A 21,950-nucleotide genomic window follows, 5' to 3' on the forward strand; every position below is an offset into this window, starting at 1 on the left:
TGATTATGGATATTGTCCGTGACGCCACCCACGGTTGTGGTGATTTTTGGTGACACCACCGCTGCTCTGGACGGGGATCCCGGGAGCGGTGACTGGGAGCAGCTTGGTTGTTAGTTCTCCCCTCCGTGGGTAGGGGGTTGGTTGTCCCGGGGCCCGGTGATGGGGTAGGGATGGATAGCAGGCAGGTTACGGGGCCTGGAGAGGTGCAGGGTCGCGGGGGCAGTGCTGTGCCGCACGGCACAGTGGTACTCACTCAGCCCAATGATGAAGACACAGTTCTCGGTAAAACACACGGCTGGATGCACAGGTCCCACAGACTGCTGCGGTGTTGTTGCTCCCGGCAGGTTGGTGGCAACTGCCTTTCCCTGCACCTACGATGTTTGTACGGTTCCAATGGGTTCCCACCGGTAACCCGCTCCCCGGCTTGGATATGGGCCGGAGGAGCCCCTCTTTGCCTGCAGGCGCTGGCCCTGAGAAACGGTTGCCTTGGCGGTGTCTCTCTCACTGGGTTGGACTGTTGCCTTCTGTTGGGACTTGACTGTTTGGAAACCCAGGAGGTCCCCTTCACTAACGGATTCGGCATATTCACGGCGACTCCTAGCCTTGCCGGGGTCCGAAAAGCCCCTGCCAGATGGTGCTGACCTCTCCTTGTGTACCGGTCCGGTACTGCCGGGCCACCGCCCATCCACGGTCCTTACGGTAGACTCCAATTGGCCACTCCTGCAGACGGTCACCACCGTCTGCCAACCTTGCTGCACTGTCCAGGCCACACACCCGGACCAACTTCAGGCTGCTTAGCTGTCACTTTTCTCCTCTCTCACTACTCTCCCTCCTTCCACTTTCACTGCAAACTCTGCACTACTTGGTTTTCCCGCCTCCAGGACTGTGACCTCCTCGGTGGGCGGGACCAACTGCCTGGCCCACCCCCTGGTGTGATCATCAGCCCCTGGAGGAAGACAACAAGGGTTTTGTGTTTTGGCTTTGGTGTGCCTGCTGGGAGTGTGGGGTGTGTGGGTGTTGTGCTCTGTGGCCCCTGGCTTATCCAGGGCGCCACACACAGGGGCTTCCAAGAAGCCTTTGTATAGGATGTGTCTTGTGACTGTCCTTCAGAGCTGAATGGGGCTCTCAAAGCAAGAAAGGGTTGGGGTCCTCTAGTGTAGAGACCCTAATTTAGACCAACCTGAACCCTAGACTGATTACATTGTACAAACTACCAGAGAGGCCTGTGCGGCTGCTGTATATATAGAGCACAAGATTCTCTAGTCCAGATATAATCGTATCCACATCCCAGTGTCTGTTCCATGTTCACAAGTTGTCATTATTGATGACCGGGCAACACCCGGCTCCTGAAAGCATTTTCTCTGCATCTGAATGGAGATATATAAAGAAATATTTATAGAAATATATAAATTTTATTATATATAGAAATATATATAACCCTTTGTTCTTGAAACAGTCTTATCCCTCTAGTGAAATATTGGATAAAGGTAATGGATGGACACCTGTACCCCAAGTGTTGAGTAGGCCCAATAGACCTGTAGAAACTTTGTTTAAATTCTTCCTATTTTTAATGGAGATGAAATGGGTGGTGCGAGTGGTTTTTTGTTATATTTTTATAAATCTGAAATTTAATTGATCTTTTTCTTTTTTTTTTTTTCTTTTTTTTCTTTCATAGTACTCCCCTAAGGGAATAAGTACAATCCTGTGATCGTCTAATCGCTTATGCTTTATACAGCGATGCCACTGCATTTTTGTATATAGTAAATATCACGTCTGTTTCCGGTACGTGTGACATCTGTTTTCACATGTACTTGAGACACTGGCACACGTAGATCCATTAAAATCAATGGGTCAGTGCACACGTTTGTGTTTTCACATGGAAAGTGTGGAGCATACGTGTCTTTGTGCTCCACATGTAGATATGTCTGGTTTTTTTCTCCGGCAGCACGACTGTCGTGTACCATACACTGATTTAATCCGTGTGACACGTACTGGAGAAAATGCGTGTCTGTGAAATAAAATGCTTTCCTGTACTCTCCTGGCTCCAGTGCTGCTGTCTCTGCCGCTGCTGTTACTTGCTTCTGGGCCTGCTCATTATGCTCTTTGCATATTCACTGCACCCTGGACAGGAAGCAGCAGCATTGGGCACAGCAGCACCATGGACGGGTGAGTATATAGGTTCCTGCTATCAGTGTGCCATGTGGATAGCAGTGACAGCACATGCTGAAAAAACACTAACACACACACACACACACACACACCTACACCACGGACTTTAACAATTTTTTTTTTTTTATTTTTTAATAAACCTTTTCCAAGTCCTCTGGTAGGTATGGCCTCACCATCAGATATTTGGGGTATATTGTAGGAATAATCCATAATGTCCTCTTATGATCTGTGTGAGCTGTTATTGATTCGAGCAGAGGTCTCAGTCAAAACCCCGGTGCCGACATTGCATATTGACATGCGCACAAAGTGGGGGGGGGGAGGAATTGTCAGTTTCAGTGCAAACTAGAGGTGAAACAAAGAATAATCAGACAGCAAGACATCCCAAATATGTAAGTGTCCACAACATCCATCCCTCATAAGGTAATGAGCCGTAAACGCACCATGGACTCTTTGTTGCTCCATCCTGGGGGCGAGACATGAAAGGTTTCCCTATTTTTCCTTTTGCTTGTCTTCCAGGATTGAGGGAAAGCCTGCTTTTTGCAGGAAGAGATGTAGTTTTCAGTTACATCATCAGTTTGACAGTACAAAATACTGAATGTGAATATGCGAAAAAAAAAATCCTATTAGGATGATATAGAAAAATAGATTCCAAAAAGCAAATGGCAGAATAACTTCATACTGATCTGTGGATTCATTCTGCGCCAAACGTCTATAAATTAGATGTTTAAGAGAAGAGAAATAAAATCAGACCCATCGTAATGTTTAGAATTCCGTTGATGGCGCGGTGTAAAGGAATTTTTGCGTTTTTTAGTTTTGTTGATAAAATCATTTTAATCGTTTTTCATTGTAATATACCCCAAATATTGGTTTAGCTTTCTTTTTGGATGATTTAGAGTGAACACTGGAGCTTTCTATAAGGATGTTGTGGCACAGGTCGTGACCTTACAACACGCAGTGACTTCTACAGCCTGGATGTAGAGAAACCAGGAGCTTTTACAAGGTAGAAAAGAATTTTATTCAAACAAAAATGACAAAATCACACATTATAAAACAGACATAAGGGTTAAAAAGTGCTATAGTAAGGAAAACACCCAGAGGTATGTGGGACAGAAAAGCACGCTCATATTATCATGAATAGCAGGGGTAGATAGGCCAGACTAGATACATAACCCAGAGTGTACAGTTACATGTCAGGCCTCAGACAAATTGCTTACCCATTAATGCAAAGCGTCACTATTGTGTCCCAATACCAAAGAAACCCATCCAACGCGCGTTTCGCGTCGCGCATCTCAGCTTCCTCAGGGCGCCCTGTCCCACCCAAAGTCCCTCATAGAAGCCAACAGCCCACCGATGGGGATAGAGGTCACTGCCAGGGCCCATAGATCCCACAGGCCAGCGTCTGCGGGCACGGCTCCTTAGGCCACATCCAGTCGGGAGCGGACTCCTGAGTTCCAGACTAGGAAGTCCACCATTCACAAAACTAGTGCAGAGGAAAAGGATAGAGACCACCAGCCCAGGTTGGGGATCCGAATGCAACCGGCCGCGTCGCCGGCTACCAGCACCTTGGTTTACCAAAGACTCGTGTGGTTCATTGACTATGAGTAACAAAACATCCCCTTGCTGTCGCTATACCCTGCACAAAGACACTGGGTCCCGGGGCAACCATCCCTACCCACGGAGGGGTTAACATCCAGCTGCCACAACATCTCTCCCGGGTGGCCATAGCAGCGGTGGTGTCCTACCTCACCACACACCGTGGGTGGCATCACGAACTTAATACGCCTAACCTGTACATAAATGTTCCCCGTTTTTATTCGGCGTGTCCGCGAGACCCCCGGGTCCGGAGACCCTCGAGCCACCCCCTTAAGGATCCGAGCAGCGGCGGCTGCTGGCACGGGGGCGGCACAACAGCACCGCATTCTAAATGTTATGCAAGTGTCGCGGGCAGCGGGGCGCTGCGCTCACTAACGCTCGGGTCCGGCGCTGCTGCTGCTCGGTGGCTCGAGCGGTGGGCCGGATCCGGGGCCTCGGGCGGCGCTCCCCGCCCGTGAGTGAAAGGGGTGGCTTGGTTTGGGGATTTAGTCCGTGACGCCACCCACGGTTGTGGTGAGGTTGGGACACCACCGCTGCTCTGGACTGGGATCTCGGGAGCGATGACAGGGAGCAGCCGAGATGTTTCTCTCCCGTCCGTGGGTAGGGAGTTTTGGTGGTCCTGGGGCCCGGTGATGGGGACTGTAAGGTGGATGGCGGGGTTTGGCGAGGTGCAGGGTCGCGGAGGCGGCAGCGCAGTGCCAGGCGGCACGGTGGTACTCAGCCAATGACGCAGACGGAGTCTCTGGTAAAACAAATGGCTGGATGGACGGGTCCCGCAGCTGGCTGCGATGGTCACTCGGGGTAGGTTGGCGGTGACTGTCTCTCCCTGCACCTGTGATGTGTTTTCGGCTCCGATAGCTTCCCACCGGTAACCCGCTCCCCAGCAGTGTATTTGCCAGAGGAGCCCCTTTTTTGCCCGCAGGCTCTGGCCCTGGGAACTCTAGCTGTGGCGGTAACTGTATTTCCCTTCACGGTTGAGCGGTTGCCTTCAGTCGGGTCTTTGCTGCTGAGAAACCCCGGAGGTTCCCGTCGCTGACTGATTTGACCGGTTTAACGGCGACTCCAAGCCTGGTCGGGGTCCGTAGGCCCTGCCGAATGGTGCTGGCTTCTCTTCGCTCCCCGGTTCGGTACCAGCGGACCACCGCCCGTCCCCGGTCCTCACGGTTGTGCGTCAATCTGCCTCGCCTGCAGACGGTCACCACCGTCTGCCAACCTTGCTCTTGAGTGCCCGGGCCACGTACCAGGACACAGTCAGTCTGCTCTTGCTCCTCCACTACTACTTCTCGCTCCTCCACTTCCACTCTCCCTAACTCAACTCTCTTCCTTTCCCGCCTCCAGGACTGTGAGCTCCTTGGTGGGGCCAACTGCATGACCCCGCCCCTCCTGGTGTGGACATCAGCCCCTGGAGGGAGGCAACAAGGATTTGTGTGTGTGTGTGTGTGTGACTTATGCGCCTAACCGGGGTGTGTTGTTGTAGTACCTGTGATGTCCTGGCTTGTCCAGGGCGCCACACAAGTGTCCACAATATCCAGCAGTCATGGGGTAATAAGCGGTAAACGCCCCATTGACTCTCTCTTTCCGATTCCCTCCCTGATATTGAGTTGTTTGTAGCCAGTGAGCACAAGTGGTTTTTCCTGTAGAGGAAGAGGAGTGGAAAGGCAAGCTGTGAAACCCCTTTTTCAAAGTGCAAACTGGAGCTAGGAAAGACCTCATATAATTTTTGATGGACATAGAAATTAGGGAGATAATAAGAGGCCCCTTTTCATATTTTGCTTGACACCACCATGCTGCTGTGATGTCTGGGGATTCCCCAATCCATTTTTTTATGTGCTGATATAACACCCGGGGTCGATGGGGGTTTTTCACCCGACACGTCGCCGGGCTGGGGGGTGCAGATCCTGTGTGTCATCACGGGCTGGCCTGGCCTTCGTGACCTCGAGACGTTCAGGAGGGAGGTAAGGAGGTGGACGGGAGGAAGGATGGAGGATGGTGGTGTTAGTGACGGTTAGGAAAGTCTTTTTATGATCGTGACGCCACCTGTGGTATGCATCCAGTGATGGGCTGCCTCTGCGGGTGCTGCTCTCCGGGGCTGATTGTGAAGGTGGGATGGTGTCTCTCCGCACAGGCGGAGCGGGATTACCCTGGGGGAGGATGGAGGACAGACGAGGGTGGTGGTAGTCCCCGTTGGCACCGCAGCGCTGGGCAACAGCAAATGAAAGGCAGAGACAGGGGCTGTGGTTCCAGGCCTTTTACTCACTGATAGTTCAGAGGCTGCCACAGAGTACTGATCTTTGCCACGATGGGCTCAAGCTGATGCCAGATCCATGGAAGGTCAAGTCCGGTGTGTGTCAGCCTATGGGCCCTTCCTCCTTTGAGGCACTAAGTATCGGATGCCCATGGCATGAAGCACTTGGGGACTCCAATGTCAGTAAAGTGTCCCTTTCTGCTTCTCCCCAGCAACAGTGTTGAATGCCTTGGCCCACAGAGCTGCTCGCGGCACATCCGCTATACTGTGTCTATAGCTGTTCTCCTCGTTGTAGTTGTATGTTCCAAGCTGTTGTCCCCAGCCACTGCCACCAGCTGGTTCACTACTCTCACTAGGTCAACCTGCTCTTTCCACTGTGTGCTCTGGAGTCCCGGCTCCAGTGGATCGGGGAGCCCCTGGTGCAATGGCGTCCTGTATACCCACTGCTGTAGTGACCCCCTACTGTGACCCGCCCCTGGCCCAGTCCCCATTGGGGAGGGCAACCCACTGGTACTGTGTGACTGTTGGTGGAAACTGGTACCGACCTTCCCTGGACCCGAGACAAGTACGACACCCTAATGGGGGTGCAGTACCCTGTAGTGCCTAAAGCCACAGCGGCACCACCTGATGCGTCTATAGTGATCACATTTCCGAGTCAAGACTATTGTCTCATCATACACTGCCCCTAAAGCTGCTATGGGCCTATGGTAGCGGTGTAGCACAGAGGGAGTTACTGGGGCTGTTGCTTATGGTGGAAAATGTTTAACAGCACAAAACAAAAAATATAATAAAGTAGCAGTGACATTGAAGAAAAGGATCCGGCATAATCTTCTGGTAGTTGTAATCATTTTTTTTTTCCCCGAACACGTGATAGGGAAGAATAATAAAACCTGACGCATTTCGTGTGCATTACACACTCTTAATCATAGTATATTTTCAATAGCTCAACTTATTCATTGGCTACTCTAGGTATAAATCTACTAACAAGATGTGTGTACACCGTATTTTACATTTAATTTTTATTATGCCAAATTGGATTGGTTTTATAAAGAGTTTTGTTTTGTTTGTTTTTTGTTGTTCTTTCACAAACTCCTGGATGACATTGTCTCAGGACTCTTGATCACTAAAATCCATTTCCAACCTGTGATAGTTTCCAGGTGAAACTAAAGAATTCGGGATGTTCCACATGACCACGGGTATGGTCAAGTCATTAATGAAGACTTTAAATAACCCCCCCACCCCACCCTTACCTTCCCTGAAATAAACAGACTGCACACCAATATGGATTTTATTGGCCACAGCAGCCTTTTATTGTAACAAAACATAACATAAATAACAGAGGACCACCCTCCGGTTCTGTTGAGTATATTTGAGCCCCAAATCTGCCGACGGGTATTCTACCCAAACTGTAGCCAGACTGATGTTTTACCCCCAACAACCACTCAAGCATCGGCTCTGAGGCACCAGTTAACAAACAACATGGCCTCATCTGAACACACGCCCCCAACCCACAGCCCACCAGGCCTACCACGGTATTCTTCTACTCGCCGGCATATAAAGAGGCCACAAGAGGGGTCCAGAACCATACGGGTTCCCCCACTCCCACACAGTTACGACACAAACCCCAAATTCCAATTTTGAGGACCCTCCTCCCAATCGCTATGCTGCTATTACAAGAAGGTAAAAATTGGGAGGGTGGATGGGAGATTGTTCCGTTTTCTGTGCCAAAAATGGATACCCCCACTAACTACACCCACAATGCACAATTCAAAATATTCTTTCCGCTCCCTCTAAATATCTTTAACCCCTGCTTAACCCCAATCACTCATTCCCCCTTTTATTCCCGTCCTAACTTAGTCATGTCTGCCTCCCTTTTAAGGCTGGGCCCAGTACGGCCTCTTTATGTAGCCACAGGTTAAACCCTATGGGAAAGAAAGGATCTCTGCTGCTAAAAATCAACAAGAGAAGTGCCTTGAACTGTGTATGAAAACATTAGATATTTCACAAAAACGTCATGTTTGTCAGCTTTCTAGAAGCCATCATATATTAAGGGGCAGGTGTCCGTCCTCAGTCATCCCTTCCAAGTGTTGGGTAGAAGCAATACTCCGGCAGCCCTACCAAACACTAGAATAGAACCCGGGACCTCAATACTTCTGTTTTTAGATTTTATTCGATTGTTCAAGTTTTATACCTGTTCTTAGTATAAAACATTGCACCCGTTCTATAGCAGAGGTTTATTCACCTGTGATGGGCAATGTTTCGACTCCCACAAATGTCTGTGAGAAATATCTGAAAGCTGAAACGTTCCATCACATGGGAGAATAAACCACTGCCGGAATTTACCTCAGTTTATTCAGTTTCTGCCATTTTATGGTTACAAACCAATCTGAGATAAATAGATGGAGATCTCCTCTCATATTTCTATGTTATGTTTGTATTTGGATATAAAATGAACCGGTCACTAGATTGGAAGGAGCGTAACAGAAACCTCCACCCAGAAAAGCTTCTATTGGGCTTTGGCCCCACATCTGTACCGTAACAAAAACACAAACGAAATTTTGGGTGAAATGGGTTGGCCCCAGCTTTATTAAGCAATAGAAAATTAACCTCTGTCGATGCCCCTTTATTCAGAACTTTGTCATTATTCTTAATTACAGAAGGCCAACAGCCGATTATACAGCAAGGCTTGTACACCAGACATAACCCGGCATGGGAGAAAACAGCCCTGCGGTGACAATATAATTATTAATTTTATATAACGCTATTAATTCCGCAGCTTTAGATTGTGAGCCCCAATGGGGACAGTGTTGGCAATTTATGTAGAGTCCCTAACTGTATGTCTTTGTAGTGTGGGAGGAAACCGGAGAACCCGGAGTAAAGCCAGGCAAACGCAAGGAGAACATGCCAACTCCTTGCAGATGTTGTCCTTGGTGGGATTTGAACCCAGGACCCCAGCACTGCAAGGCTGCAGTGCTAACCACTGAGCCGCCACAAGACTGCAGGGCTAACCACTGAGCCACCTTGCCGCCCTGACAATATTAACATCCATATGTATGTACATAAGTATCTGTAGAAATCCCACCATTGAGGGAGGGTGGGTGTCTTCCTTCCACTGCTGGTAAAGATGGCCGAATGTCCTCTCGCTCCTCTGTACCCCTTCTTTTAACAAAGAACCTCCATATCCTTGGGAAGCCCCTTTACTTTCCCGCATTTTTTTTTAACCCCTTCTCACTTCCTTTACAGTCCTAGGCCCTTTTCTTAGTTCAGATCCTGTTCGGAAATTGCAGTCTGATCTGCAGGCCCCGTGTTTTATAGAGCGGTGGGAGTGGTGGAGATTGCTGTGTAGTTTTAAAACTTGGAATAACTGGTGGTTTGAATCTTCTGCTCTTTCTGGGATTTTCTGTCCAGTATTTGACCCCCTCTGACTGCTTTCTAGTTATAAATGTGCAGAAAGATCCAGCAGTGATTGAGCCGAACACTGGACTAAAAATCCCAGAAAGATTACGATGCCGGATGCACTGAATCTAATAACAAAAGTATACAGCACTTTACTCCCCTCCCCTGCTCTATGATTTAGAGCCTGCAGATCGGACTGAATACTCACTGTGACGGGTTTCTTTTTTTTTCTTTTTTTTTTTTTTTACATGATTTACTTAAATGTCTTCCAAAAAAAATAACATGAGAACAATGGATGTTATAGAAGTAGAATTTTATTCTGGTAGTTTCCTGGTACAGGGCAGATGTGGTAATAGCTGTTACTTACGTGGTGGGTGTATTTTAGTTCTGCCCCTCATCTGCCTGAAGTTGAAGATGATGATGACTTTCTCTGTCCTTTCCAATTTACTGGTTACATGGTTATTATTGACACGCACCGAGCAAACTGAACCGGGCAGGGGGAAGTCTTCATGTTATGTCCGAAGGTTCCCAAACCTGCCCCCCACTTCTAATGTCCATGGGGATTAAAAAAAGAGGGGAAAAAGGAAAATCAAAGTTACATTTTGTATCCAAAGTGCATGATAAACATTAGTATTTTGAACCGGACATGATCTATTTTATATTTGAAGTCAATTAAAACTTTACAAAAACTTTTGGCCAATTTTGAGATCAATAAAAGTTTTCTGGATCACTTTGAGAAAGATGAGCCTTAATTTGCAATGTGCACTGATGACTTACCAGAGCTGGAAATTGTCTGTATCAGGTGTCAGATTCCTTTTTAATGTGTCCGATCTGTGGTGTCTGTGGATGTGATTTTTATCTGATGTTTTTGGCTGACATGCAGTATTTCGTAAACCTACTTTAAATGTCATGGTGAAGTCCCTGGCGATTTCTTGCCAGTGACTGACAGGACTCTCCTATACGTGTATACTTTCAATCCAAGGCAGATGGCAGGAACCAAGGCTAGGTGTACTTTAAAAGCTGCCGGGGACTGATCTGTGCTGTAGTCTAGTTGGATAGGCAGGTACCCGGTGGCTTTGTCCCACCAACTGCCCTGGATTGACAGGTCTCTCTCTATGTACACGAATATGGAGACCTGTCAATCCAGGGCAAATGTTCGGCAAAGTCACCTGGTGGCATTCAAAGTAGGACTAGTCACACAGGCGCATCCCCGACATGTATCGGGATCACTTTAATATTTCGCTTGATCTCTAAGCACCAGAGCTTTACCACACACGTATTGCACAACTCTAGTCAAGTTCAAAGTAGGACTAGTCACACAGGCGCATCCCCGACATGTATCGGGATCACTTTAATATTTCGCTTGATCTCTAAGCACCAGAGCTTTACCACACACGTATTGCACAACTCTAGTCAACTGTAACACCTAATTCGCCATTACCCTACTTATTGCCATGTTATAAGTGAGATGGCGGCACGTTGGTGGTTTCCTCGAATAATTTGCAACAGACTTTTAATTAAGAAAACTATATTTTTTTTTTTCATGTAAGAAAACTACAAATTACAAAGTTTAGTTATACACAGGCCTCTATTACTGGAGCTTTCTGTGACCTGCTCACCTACCTCTTGATCAGACGCTCAACCCATCTTGAGTGAGTAAATGTCCTTCTCCTGGGTTTGGAAGGAAAGCTGCCCCCATTGCCACCTGGAAAATGGTAATTCTGGTATTTAGATCAATGAGACTTAAAGGGTTATTTCAATCTACAATATCCTATCAAAATATGTAGTGTAATAAGATTTAGCAAACCCCTCCAATGAGAGATGTGGTATAGCTCTTCAGATTCACTGTCATTACCTCATGGTCAGGGATTTGCAGGACCTTAACTATCCATAGGTGTGAAAACACATTTATTCACAGCCAGTTAGTTGCTAGTGGTCATAACCATGGATACCTAAGGTCCTGCAATGCCCTGAACATGAGGTAAGTGACAGTATATCAGGAAAACTATACTACATTTCTAATCGTAGGTATATACTAATAATGATAATTTGGAGATACGGTATATATACCCCTTTAATATTATTCCAGGATATGAAAATGTACTTCTAAAAGGAGTACAAGGAAATGATGTTAAATTAATGACTATAGCAAACTTTAGTTAATGTTACTCTAAATGGTATTGACCATTTTTTTTTTTTTTTATGTATACTGGATTTAGGGTCTTGTTACTTTAGGGCCATAGAGATGTAATTGAGGAGTTTCTTATCAGGTTAACCAACATCCCAACCCAGTTTACTTGGGTTCCTATCCAAGAAATCAATCGTTCTTGATCCATAAGAAAGCTACATTTAGTGTAAGCTGAGATATCTACACAATCTACGCAAGTTTTAATATAGGGAGCTAGATTTCTCATCCTAAAACTGCTAATATAACGAAGAATAAAGGCCATTTACATAACGGGACTTTTAAACCAAGCAAAATGAACTGGGCAGGGAGAAGTGTTTGGGTTTCTGCTGGGCCTGTACACAAACCTGCCTACCACATCTTCCATCAATGGGGGTTTAAAAACACACAAATTCAAATCTACATTTATATCATGACATTTACACTTGACCCCAGCTGTAATTTAGAACCCAAGACAAATTTAACAGTAAGTATAATGGAAGACTAGAAGCTCTCGACATATTTACCTTGGAAGACTTAAGCGATCTCCACTTCAGATCCCAAATGAAGTTCGGCGTTGTCAGACAAAACCAGTGCAGTGTTACTGGAGCTAGAAACTGCTTCCAATGAGCCATCAGCTATTATGATGCATTCGATGTCCCCTCGGTCCTCAATCACAATGTACTCATCTTCTCCTTCAATGACTATGAATTTATTGTCCAAATTTTCCACCTCAACACGGTCTTCCACAGTTTCCAGAGAATTGTCAGGCATGTCTTCTCCCCATGGAAAGTGAAGATAGTTCATGGTTATGGTCACTGGACTCCTGATGGTGGGGTCTTCAGCGAGCAGGGCATGAAATAATTCTTGAGCTTTAGTGGAACATTTGGTCCAATGTCCTGGCGGGGCTGTTTGGTTTCCAAAACGTTGCCACTTGATAAAATCTTTGAACAGAGGATCGTCTTTGACGGCCCTTTCCCAAGGAAAATATCCCGTGAATGCAACATACAGAAGTACACCAAAGGCCCATGTATCCATGCTGGGTCGCAAGACTAAAGCTTCATAGCTTTGCAATTGACACAGCTCTGGGGACATGTAGGGAATGATGTGTGACATTGATGACACGAGGGTACCGATGGCTTGTGTCAGGCCGAAATCACTCAATTTAATATGGAAGCAGTCTTTGTCCATGAGTAACACATTATCTGGTTTTAAGTCTCTGTGCACCAGTGAGTGATCGTGCATATATTCTAGTGCACTGGTCAACTGTACTGCACAACGCTTCACCATCACTTCTGGAATTCCAACCTGGAAAAGAAGAAACCATTAGATACATGCTGCCTTAGAAAATGTGGCAAACGCAGAGAGGAAGGGCTGCTCTGCTTTGTTTTTCACCACTCTAAATCGGTAAGCATCTTGCTACATACACCAAACACCTCTTGACTTTTGTGACTACAGCTCTGACTGGTGGAAGTCACTGATATCTATTGCTGGAAGTCTGAGGGCCTCGTTCAGTGTCTACTACACTTATATTGAGAAGTGACTTCCAGTCTGCCCGGCAAACACTGTAACAATTCAGCCAGTAACCACTCCGGTCACGTGGTGCAAAGGAAGAACGGGACAAGCAATGGGAATAGCAGAAGATGGCTAATCTGTGTTTTACTAAATACAGAGAACATGCCTTACTGATAACTATCTGGTGGTGAAATAAAGAACCCGGAGTGGTAATTTAGAATACGGATTTCCAACTGACTCTCTAGTTCAGTGTTCCCCCAACTAAAGTTCTCAAGAGCCACCAACAGTGCATGTTTTCTGTATTTCTGTAGTAATTGTATATGTGATTTAATTAGCTGAACAGGTGATTATTCCACCTGTGCAATACTACTGAAATCCTGAAAACATGATCTGGGGTTGGTGCACACTGCACTAGTGGATGCACAATCCCTAATAACAATGTGCCAAAAAAAGGCAATAAGTTGTCTTGAAAGAACTAGGGGTTGCAGGTTGGAGAACACTTTTCTAGGTATCTAAATCAGCTGTAAAAATAATAAATGCCACTCCTGACCACACGTCAGAATATTTACAAAAATCTGCCCAAGATTCTACAGCTACATATTCAAAAACACTTTGTGATTGTGAAATGCTTACACTGGGTTCAATTAGCGAATGGAGAGTTCCAGCAGAGGCCAAATCCTGAGTCAGGACATAGAAATACTCCGCGTCCACGTAGATGGGGTGAGTGAAGATGATCCCTTCGTGACCCGATAAGGTGATGGACACACAAAGCTCGTGGAGGAAACTTTGTTCCTTTGTCTTCCTCTTCTTCATTAGTTTAAGGGCCACGTGTGTTCCTGATTTAAAAAATTGTTTAGATGAAATTGTGGCACCCCAGGGTTGCCACAGTAACAACACAAAGGGTTAACTCCCCACACACAACACCAAGACCTCCTGGCCAGAAGGGGGAGACCAAGCTGCTTCCCTGTATATTCTGGTGGGAAGGAGGAAATGGTCAGTAGTTTCAGTTTGGAAGTCCAGTGCAGAGCACTGAGGAGAAAGGATCTGCAGGTTGGAAGCTGGCTTTAGCTCACCTCAGGATCCACTGACCAATTCCAGGCCTAGCTGAGGGTCTGAGGAAAGGAGAAAGCGTACACAGAGGAACATTCCTGGGAGGCAGAGCATTGCTGAGTTCATCCCAGTGGAGCACACAGAACGGATGCTGGATCCGAGACTGCAGGTTACATACTGCACAGTTACCACCAGAGAAGTGAAGATTCCAGATCTTTCACCTGTACCACAGACACAAGCAACAAACGCAGAGTTCAGGAACATACAAGTAAGGACTCGAGTTGCCTGTCAGGTTGGTACATAGGAGCAGAGCAGAGCACAGCCAGCTGCATAGTTCACGCGGCAGCAGGGCCACAGACACACAGTGCAGGCAAGGAAGCCAAAACGGCCCGGCTGGGTGGGAGAAGCCCTGAACCCCTCACAGACTCCGTGGACAGTACTCTGCTGAATACCATCACCAGTAAAAGACAAAGAAACTGCAAAACCGTGAGTCTGCCTGTTTATTGTGCTCGTGTCCTGCACTCCCCCCATAGACTACTATCACACTGCCCCGGGGAAAAGGCTCTACCCGTGGGGAGCCGTCCCATCTCAAGCTGCCTTCCATCACCCCGGAGGTTCTGCAGCAGCGGTGGTCATCTCTGATCACATTCCACGGGTGGCGTCACGAACACAACCCCCCTTTTTATTGTGGAACCAGGGAGCACAGACCGGGTCACGACACCGTGATCCCCTTTCCAGAAGCGACCCTTGGCCCGGTTCTGGGTATCCCCTTAACCCCTGGCGACACAAAATGAAATTAAAAAAAAAAACAAATATGAAGTAGAAAATGGGTCTTATTCTAAATATTGGTATTTAACCTCTTATTACATGTATATTCCTTGAGCTCATATTAGTTTTGGAGCACTAAGTGACCTATGTCATGCTGATCGCACGGTTCAGCTTCTGTATTGGTGTGATCAGCTGCAGGAGCCTGAGCAATTATACACAACCCGGCTGTAACTGAGTACTGATGACCTCCCGATCCTTGCAATTTTACCCCTGATATGCAGCTGTGTCAGAGGCCCATGGGCTGCTGGTGATGGCGCTCCTCATCGGCCGCCCTGTAGGGCAATGGTAGATGGCGGTAGGCGTCTATAGGGCGGGTGCTGATGGGAAGCTGCTGTGTGTGAAACACTTTACAAACCATTTGAAGTTCCTATACATCAAAGGCTCTGTCTTTTTAATACAGGCTCGCACACAACCCATGTTTTTTCCCTCATTCTGCTGATCTGATCAGCTGACGTGCAGCGAACAGACGCTGGGGGATCTTTGATCCACCCACTCCGGTTAACCAGTTAATTCCTGCTGTCAATCTGACAACTCAATATAACACTGTCTGGCATGGATCGCACTATTCCCCACCACAATCAGTGGCTCAGTTACGCGATTGCGAACGGCTGATGGGTTGTCATGAAAGTGGGGAGGGTTCAGCTGATGACCCCTGTGGCTGTCCTGACTCTATTCCTGTGAATGGTGCCATAGGGCCGGCATTCACAGGAGAGCAGCACTTCTGCTGATCCCAGCAATGCTTCAGCATCCCTCTGAACAGCAGAAGTGATTGGACAGTGCAGTAATAATGTGCCCTAAGGGGACTAATAAAATCCATAAAGTGTAAAAAAATAAGTTAAAATTGTGCCATTGAAAGTAAAGTGTATGTATGTATGTATGTATGTATGTATGTATTCATTCTCAAACGTGTAGTTTCTTTGTATCTAAACTAGAAAAAAAATAATTCAGAAATTTAAAAGAAAATTAGCTTTTGTTGCAATTTTCAGAGACCTGTAGCATTCTCATTTTTCTGGGGCTTATAATTAAAATAGTCAGCTCAAGACTTAAAGGGAATACCATTTTTGTTAGATACGATGGTTTGTTCGCCCGTTAATGCAATGTTGCTATGGCTAAAAAAAGTTTCTGGTTTCTTGACTTTTGTTCCTCACTACCTCTTTACTGATCAAATTAATTGATTTTGTATTTTAATCGGGTGTTCCTGTGAACTTGGCAATATTAAATCTTATAAATTGTCGTTTTGTTTTTTTTTTGTTTTTTTTTTTTTAATTTTTGTTTCAGTAATTTGTCTTAATAGATGTTATATTATAGAGCACAGGTCTCCAACACCGGACATCATATTATTGTGAGAAATTATAGATCAATAATATGGACATTTAAACCAATTAATTTCTCTAATCTTATGTGTGTGTGTGTAATATGTATATGTAGATTAATATGTATGTGTATTATATATGTGTATCTATCCATATCTTTGTACTGTTAGCCAGTGGATAGAAAGACATGGTTTTAAAGAGTCCTCAGTGGTTGAGACCTTTTTTAATGACTGAAAAAATGGTAAATAGCTAAATAGCAGCTCCTCAGGTCTCCATCAGGCATGGTATAACACAAAAGCTGAAAAATTGATTGCTCTCAGTGAGAGAAACAAAAATAAAATTTTGTAGTTGTGACACCTTTTAATGGCTAAAATATATGATGTTATTAAGCAAGCTTTCGAGACATCTCAGGTCTCCTCCTCAGGCATGCCTCACCATACCTGAGGAGGAGACCTGAGATGTCTCGAAAGCTTGCTTTATAACATCATACCTTTTAATGGCCAACTAAAATAAAATATATCACAACTACAAAATTTTAATTTTTTCTCACTGAGCAATCAATAATTTTTCTACTGGCTAACACTGTACCAAAACCTTTTTCTTTTAACAAAAGCTGAAGTCACATTTATACACAACAGGACATAGAATAGAGCAGTAAATAAGTGTCATGAGGCAGAACTATCAGTATGGGAAGGGGACAAACAGTTGTGGCAGCAAATATTGGAGCAGTTCATAGTGTTTTACATCAATTCAAAAAAATGTGCTCCTCAGAGCATCTGGGGGCATCACAACTATGGACCAGACCTCAAGACAAACTTTCACACTTCCGATCTATGAAATGCTCTAATAATTGCTGCCACAACAGTTTGTCCTCTTACCGTAGTGATAGTTCTGCTTCACATAGAATGGAGCAGTAAATAAGACAATTTGTCCTGTTGTGTATAAATGTGACTCATCAGCTTGTGTTATATAGAAAGCCATGAAACCCATAGGGTGTAGGGGCGACATGACAGCCCGGAGGGTAGGGAGTTGATGGGGTTAAACAGTGTTGGTTCGTTTAGGAATGAGGAAAAGAGGGTGATTGGTTAGGGGGTGGAGTGTGGTGGAAGGAAAGGAGGGAGCTTTATGGTGTATATAATAGGAGGTGGGAGTCAATTACCTCCTTTTGCACTTCCTGGATGACAGCTTCCCACCCACCCTCCCTTCTATTGTGTATTGTTATTATTGGTGTGTTTATATGCATGTATAATTATTCAATTTTAAGAGCCATTACAACAAAAAAAAAAAAAAAAAAAAAAAAAAAATGAGATTCTTGTAAGTGGGTGAATAAGATGGGGGTAATGTGGGAATATATGTATATGTATATGATGTGTATGATGTATGTCTATGATCAGCATAAATAATGGGGATTATGTCCTTTGTCACAGCAGCGGGGGTAGGTCTGGTCCAGAGGAGCTCTAATTGTTACTGGTGTTTGGATGGAGAGCCACTGGGGAAGGTACAGTGGCTCCGGTTACTGGTGACCTGCAGGTACAAGGTTGTCTGCAGGGAGGAGGTATTGCTCCGTTGGTGATCAATGCCTTATATATGGGTCAGTGTTGTTGCCAAGGATTATATATTAAGGAGTTGATGGTTGCCAGGGAGTCACAGGTGGCTATAGTGCCCCAGGTGATAGGTAATTGAAAGTACGGGTGTTTTTGGTTTGGGTAAGGGTATTACTCCTTTGGTGACTTTTACCTCATTTAAATATGAGACCATTGTTATGGTCAGTGATCCATTTTGGTGAAATGGTAATCGCAGGAGGAGTCACTGGTTGGGGTCATGGTTCTGGATCCAAGTGCAGTGCAAGCACGTGGTTCTGAAAGGCATAGGGGTTTTGATCCGTAGGTGATTAATACCTCTGATCTCTGGGCTAGTTGCAGCCGGGGATGTTGTTGGATTAAAGTCGCTAACTGGCTTTAAGGTTTTTGAGGTCACAGTTACTGTCATGCACATGGGGTATTGATCCGTAGGTGATTAATGCCTCGTATCTCTGGTTCGGTGTGTTGCGGCCAGGGATCGTGTTTCTGATGGTTGTGTGATTGAAGGGTCACTTGTAGGATATAGTGGCTTTGGTTACAGGGATCTTGCAGGCATGGGGTCCTGCAAGGTTGGGGTATTGATCCGTAGGTGATTAATGCCTCGTATCTCTGGGTCGGTGTGTTGCGGCCAGGGATTGTGTTCTGGTGGTGGAGTATGGCTTCTGGACCGGACTTATGGCGGGGGTAGGTCTGGTCCAAAGGCGGTTTAACGGATAATGTTGTTTGATTGGAGAGTCACTTGTAGGATATAGTGGCTCCGGTTACAAGGATCTTGCAGGCATGGGTCCTGCAAGGTGGGGGGTTTTGATCCGTAGGTGATTCATACCTCATCTCCGGCCCGGTGTGTGTTGCGGCCAGGGATCATGTTTTCGTGGTGGAAGGTGGTTTCTGGACCGGGCCTACCCAGGGTTACGTATTGTATTACATACTGTATTATTATTATTATGGTATTACCTATTAAATGTTGGGGACGCCCGTTGGACGGCACCCCCTTGTGTTAGTGTGTAAACAATAGGCAATAAAGGGCTTCTGTGACCATATTTTACCAAGTCGCAAGCAGTGTCCGTGTATTATTGATACCGGGTAAGGGTAATTTGGGAATAATATAGGAATCAACGACCGGAAAATCCCTCCTGGAAATGTCATGAGCCTGAGATCTATATAGTGTGTGTGTATGTGTGTATGTGTGTATATATAATATAGTGTATATGATCTCTTTTCAGTTTAGATAAAAGTAAAACTGTACAGGTTTGTAATCTGGAGAATCAGTCAGGTCGGTTGTCATGTATAGTGAACATGGTAAATAAATACATTTTAAAAAAAAGTGCGGGGGGGGGGGGAATATATAATTTTTTTTTCCCAGTTTTACAGAATATGTGGCATATTAAATGGCATTCAAAAGTTGAACTCCTACCGCAAAAAAACAAGCCTAAATATGGCTACATTGACAAAGATATATATATATATATATATATATATATATATATATATATATATATATATATATATATATATATATATATATATATATATATAATCTCTATTTCATATGGAATTTATTACATTATAATTAATCATTATATGATATATATTTTATTTTAAGTCTTTACAGGATAAATAATGCTATAGACAGAAAACAAAGCTAAAACTACATATTTTCCTGCAAAAAATACATCCTCCTAAATACATCCTCCTACAGTTACAAGAAATTGTAAATAAACCTGTAGGAGGGTTGTGTTTTTTTTTTTTTTGTTTTTTTATTGAATTGTATTTTACAGTTCAGGTGCATACAACGTATTGTCTAATAATTCCAATATGGGGAGAAATTAAAGAAAACCCCCACAGCAGATCTGCCAGTGTTTACTTGTGCAGCACATGAAGGGCAGAGAATGTAAAACTGAGAAATGCTTTTTTTTTTTTTTTTTCCCTAGAAAACGTTTAATTATTTATTTGAAGCCCCAAACGCTGCCAGACAAATGCAACTCCCCCAGAAAAAAAAAATATTCTGGCTCTTAATTAAAATGACCATGGGAAAGTAAAAATTGGTTTTCCCTTTAAAATGGGCACATCCAGAAAAAATAAAAAAAAAAAATTTGGTTTTCATATTATATAATGGGATTTGACCTTTATACAAAATTATAACTTTTACAAAAACTGTATGATTGTGTCTATGGCTTTCAGAAATATTGAATAGACTTTAGAAGAAGCCATATAAAATGACTACTTCTTCTCACGTGTAATGTTGGACTCACCGGTTTTCTTCTCCATAGCCATGACCACTCTGCCGTAGGTGCCGCTGCCCAGAGTCTCCAAAATCTGGAAATCCTTCTCGCTGGTCTTGGTGAGCTCAAATGATCCAGTTGCTTCCATTGTAGCTTAGGATGTTTTTTGTTTTACAGCAAATCTATCACGAAAAGGAAAATGCAGATGTGAGATGACATTTGCTGTAAAATCCAAAAATGGAGCGGTACAGAATGATTATCACAATTTCACACACACTATACATATTGTAAGCTGGCCGAGGGTTGGACAGATTTCAGTATGAAGACGTCTATACATCTTTACATAGCGATTAATGGGGAGAGGGGAATGAGCTGTTATCACCATTGGTTGCTCATCACCAGAATAAAGGATGAGACATATTAAAACCAATAAGTCCCATTCTTGTCCCAATTCTCCCCGGTGTCAGATCAGGAATATCACCATACATACTAGATTACTAGATGGTCCCAAATCATTGGGTTTGGTAATTATTAATCTATAGAGTAAATCATACCTGGGCAATGTAGATTCAGTTGGGTTTTCTCAAGTTGATTCTGATGCAATGTATCCGGAGAGCTGCAATCTCACTATTAGTGAAGTCACTTCTCTAGGAGTTGGGTGCAATGAAGACCTTGTAGGAAAGATTCACATCACAAATGTCTGCAGTGATCCAATGGTCTTATAAGGACACCCTGGCCAAGAGATGGCCCTTCCTACCCCTTCCATAGACAATGGGATAAATGGCCGTCTAGTCATATGGTAATGAAGATCTCCCCTACATCACCAGTCTATTGTATGGGAAGTTCATGAGCAGATCAGGTATAAAGGACGTCTGGGTGGAGGCCACAATTTGTTTTTTCCATTGTCTGGTAATTGTTGACTTGGCCAACATTTTTTCAGATGCATTTTTCTCGCATAATGCGGTTTTTACATGACAAATGACACTAAAATATCCAAAACACTGAAGAAAATTACATACTGTTTGTCTAAATGTTCTGTCAACCATCTGGTTACTTAAGCCTTGCAAAAATTTGCATCCGGCCTTTTAAAGACAATGACCAAAGTTTTCTGTATCCTGAGAGGTCACCAAAGAGAAGTGATCACCTGAACCCACAAAACAATCTATGGTGTCTACAGGGGAGATTACTTGTTATGGGGGCATCATTGCTTTATTGGTGGCACTCAGAAGTACTTATAGTAACGCCAGGCACTTGGCACAATAAGAGCCTTCAAAGGGCAAACAGGGGCTTCCAAGATGTCTTTGAATAGGATGTGTCTTGTGACCGTCCTTCAGAACTGAATGTGGCTCTGAAAGCAAGAAATGGTTGGGGTCCTCTAGTGTAGAGACCCTTATCTAGACCAACCTGAACCCCAGACTAAAGGTACCGTCACACTAAGCAACTTACCAGCGATCCCAACAACGATAGGGATCGCTGGTAAGTTGCTAGGAGGTTGCTGGTGAGATGTCACACTGCGACGCTCCAGCGATCCCACCAGCAACCAGACCTGGCAGGGATCGCTGGAGCGTCGCTACACAAGTTGCTGGTGAGCTCACCAGCAACCAGTGACCAGCCCCCAGCGCCGCGTGGAAGATGCTGCGCTTGGTAACTAAGGTAAATATCGGGAAACCAACCCGATATTTACCTTGGTTACCACCGCACGGAGCTACACGTGCAGAGAGCAGGGAGCAGCGCACACTGAGCGCTGGCTCCTTGCTCTCCTAGTTACAGCACACATCGGGTTAATTACCCGATGTGTGCTGCAGCTAAATGTGCACTGAGCAGGGAGCAGCGCACAATGCTTAGCGCTGGCTCCTTGCTCTCCTAGTTACAGCA

General features: G+C 45.0%; 1 protein-coding gene across 1 annotated transcript; it reads right to left on the minus strand.

Annotated features, from left to right (window-relative positions):
• Window positions 1–12,104: 12,104 nt before the first annotated feature.
• Window positions 12,105–20,223, minus strand: LOC142297378 (serine/threonine-protein kinase SBK1-like). The gene is made up of 3 exons (XM_075341605.1): window positions 20,106–20,223; window positions 13,716–13,918; window positions 12,105–12,875 (listed from the first exon to the last, which is right to left on the minus strand). Exons 1-3 carry the CDS (start codon window positions 20,221–20,223, stop codon window positions 12,105–12,107), a joined length of 1,092 nt encoding a protein of 363 aa, XP_075197720.1.
• Between the last annotated feature and the right edge of the window lie 1,727 nt (window positions 20,224–21,950).

Source organism: Anomaloglossus baeobatrachus, chromosome 3 (genome assembly GCF_048569485.1).
Source record: "Anomaloglossus baeobatrachus isolate aAnoBae1 chromosome 3, aAnoBae1.hap1, whole genome shotgun sequence".
Taxonomy (NCBI): Eukaryota; Metazoa; Chordata; class Amphibia; order Anura; family Aromobatidae; genus Anomaloglossus; species Anomaloglossus baeobatrachus.

What these genes read in the sequence shown, in the direction of transcription:
- LOC142297378 (XM_075341605.1), bottom strand. Translation starts at nt 20,223, where the DNA reads ATGGAAGCAACTGGATCATTTGAGCTCACCAAGACCAGCGAGAAGGAT. An exon ending in GGCTATGGAGAAGAAAACCG is followed by an intron (nt 13,919 to 20,105) that starts GTGAGTCCAACA and finishes TTTTTAAATCAG; the next exon opens with GAACACACGTGGCCCTTAAA. An exon ending in ATTCGCTAATTGAACCCAGT is followed by an intron (nt 12,876 to 13,715) that starts GTAAGCATTTCA and finishes CTTCTTTTCCAG; the next exon opens with GTTGGAATTCCAGAAGTGAT.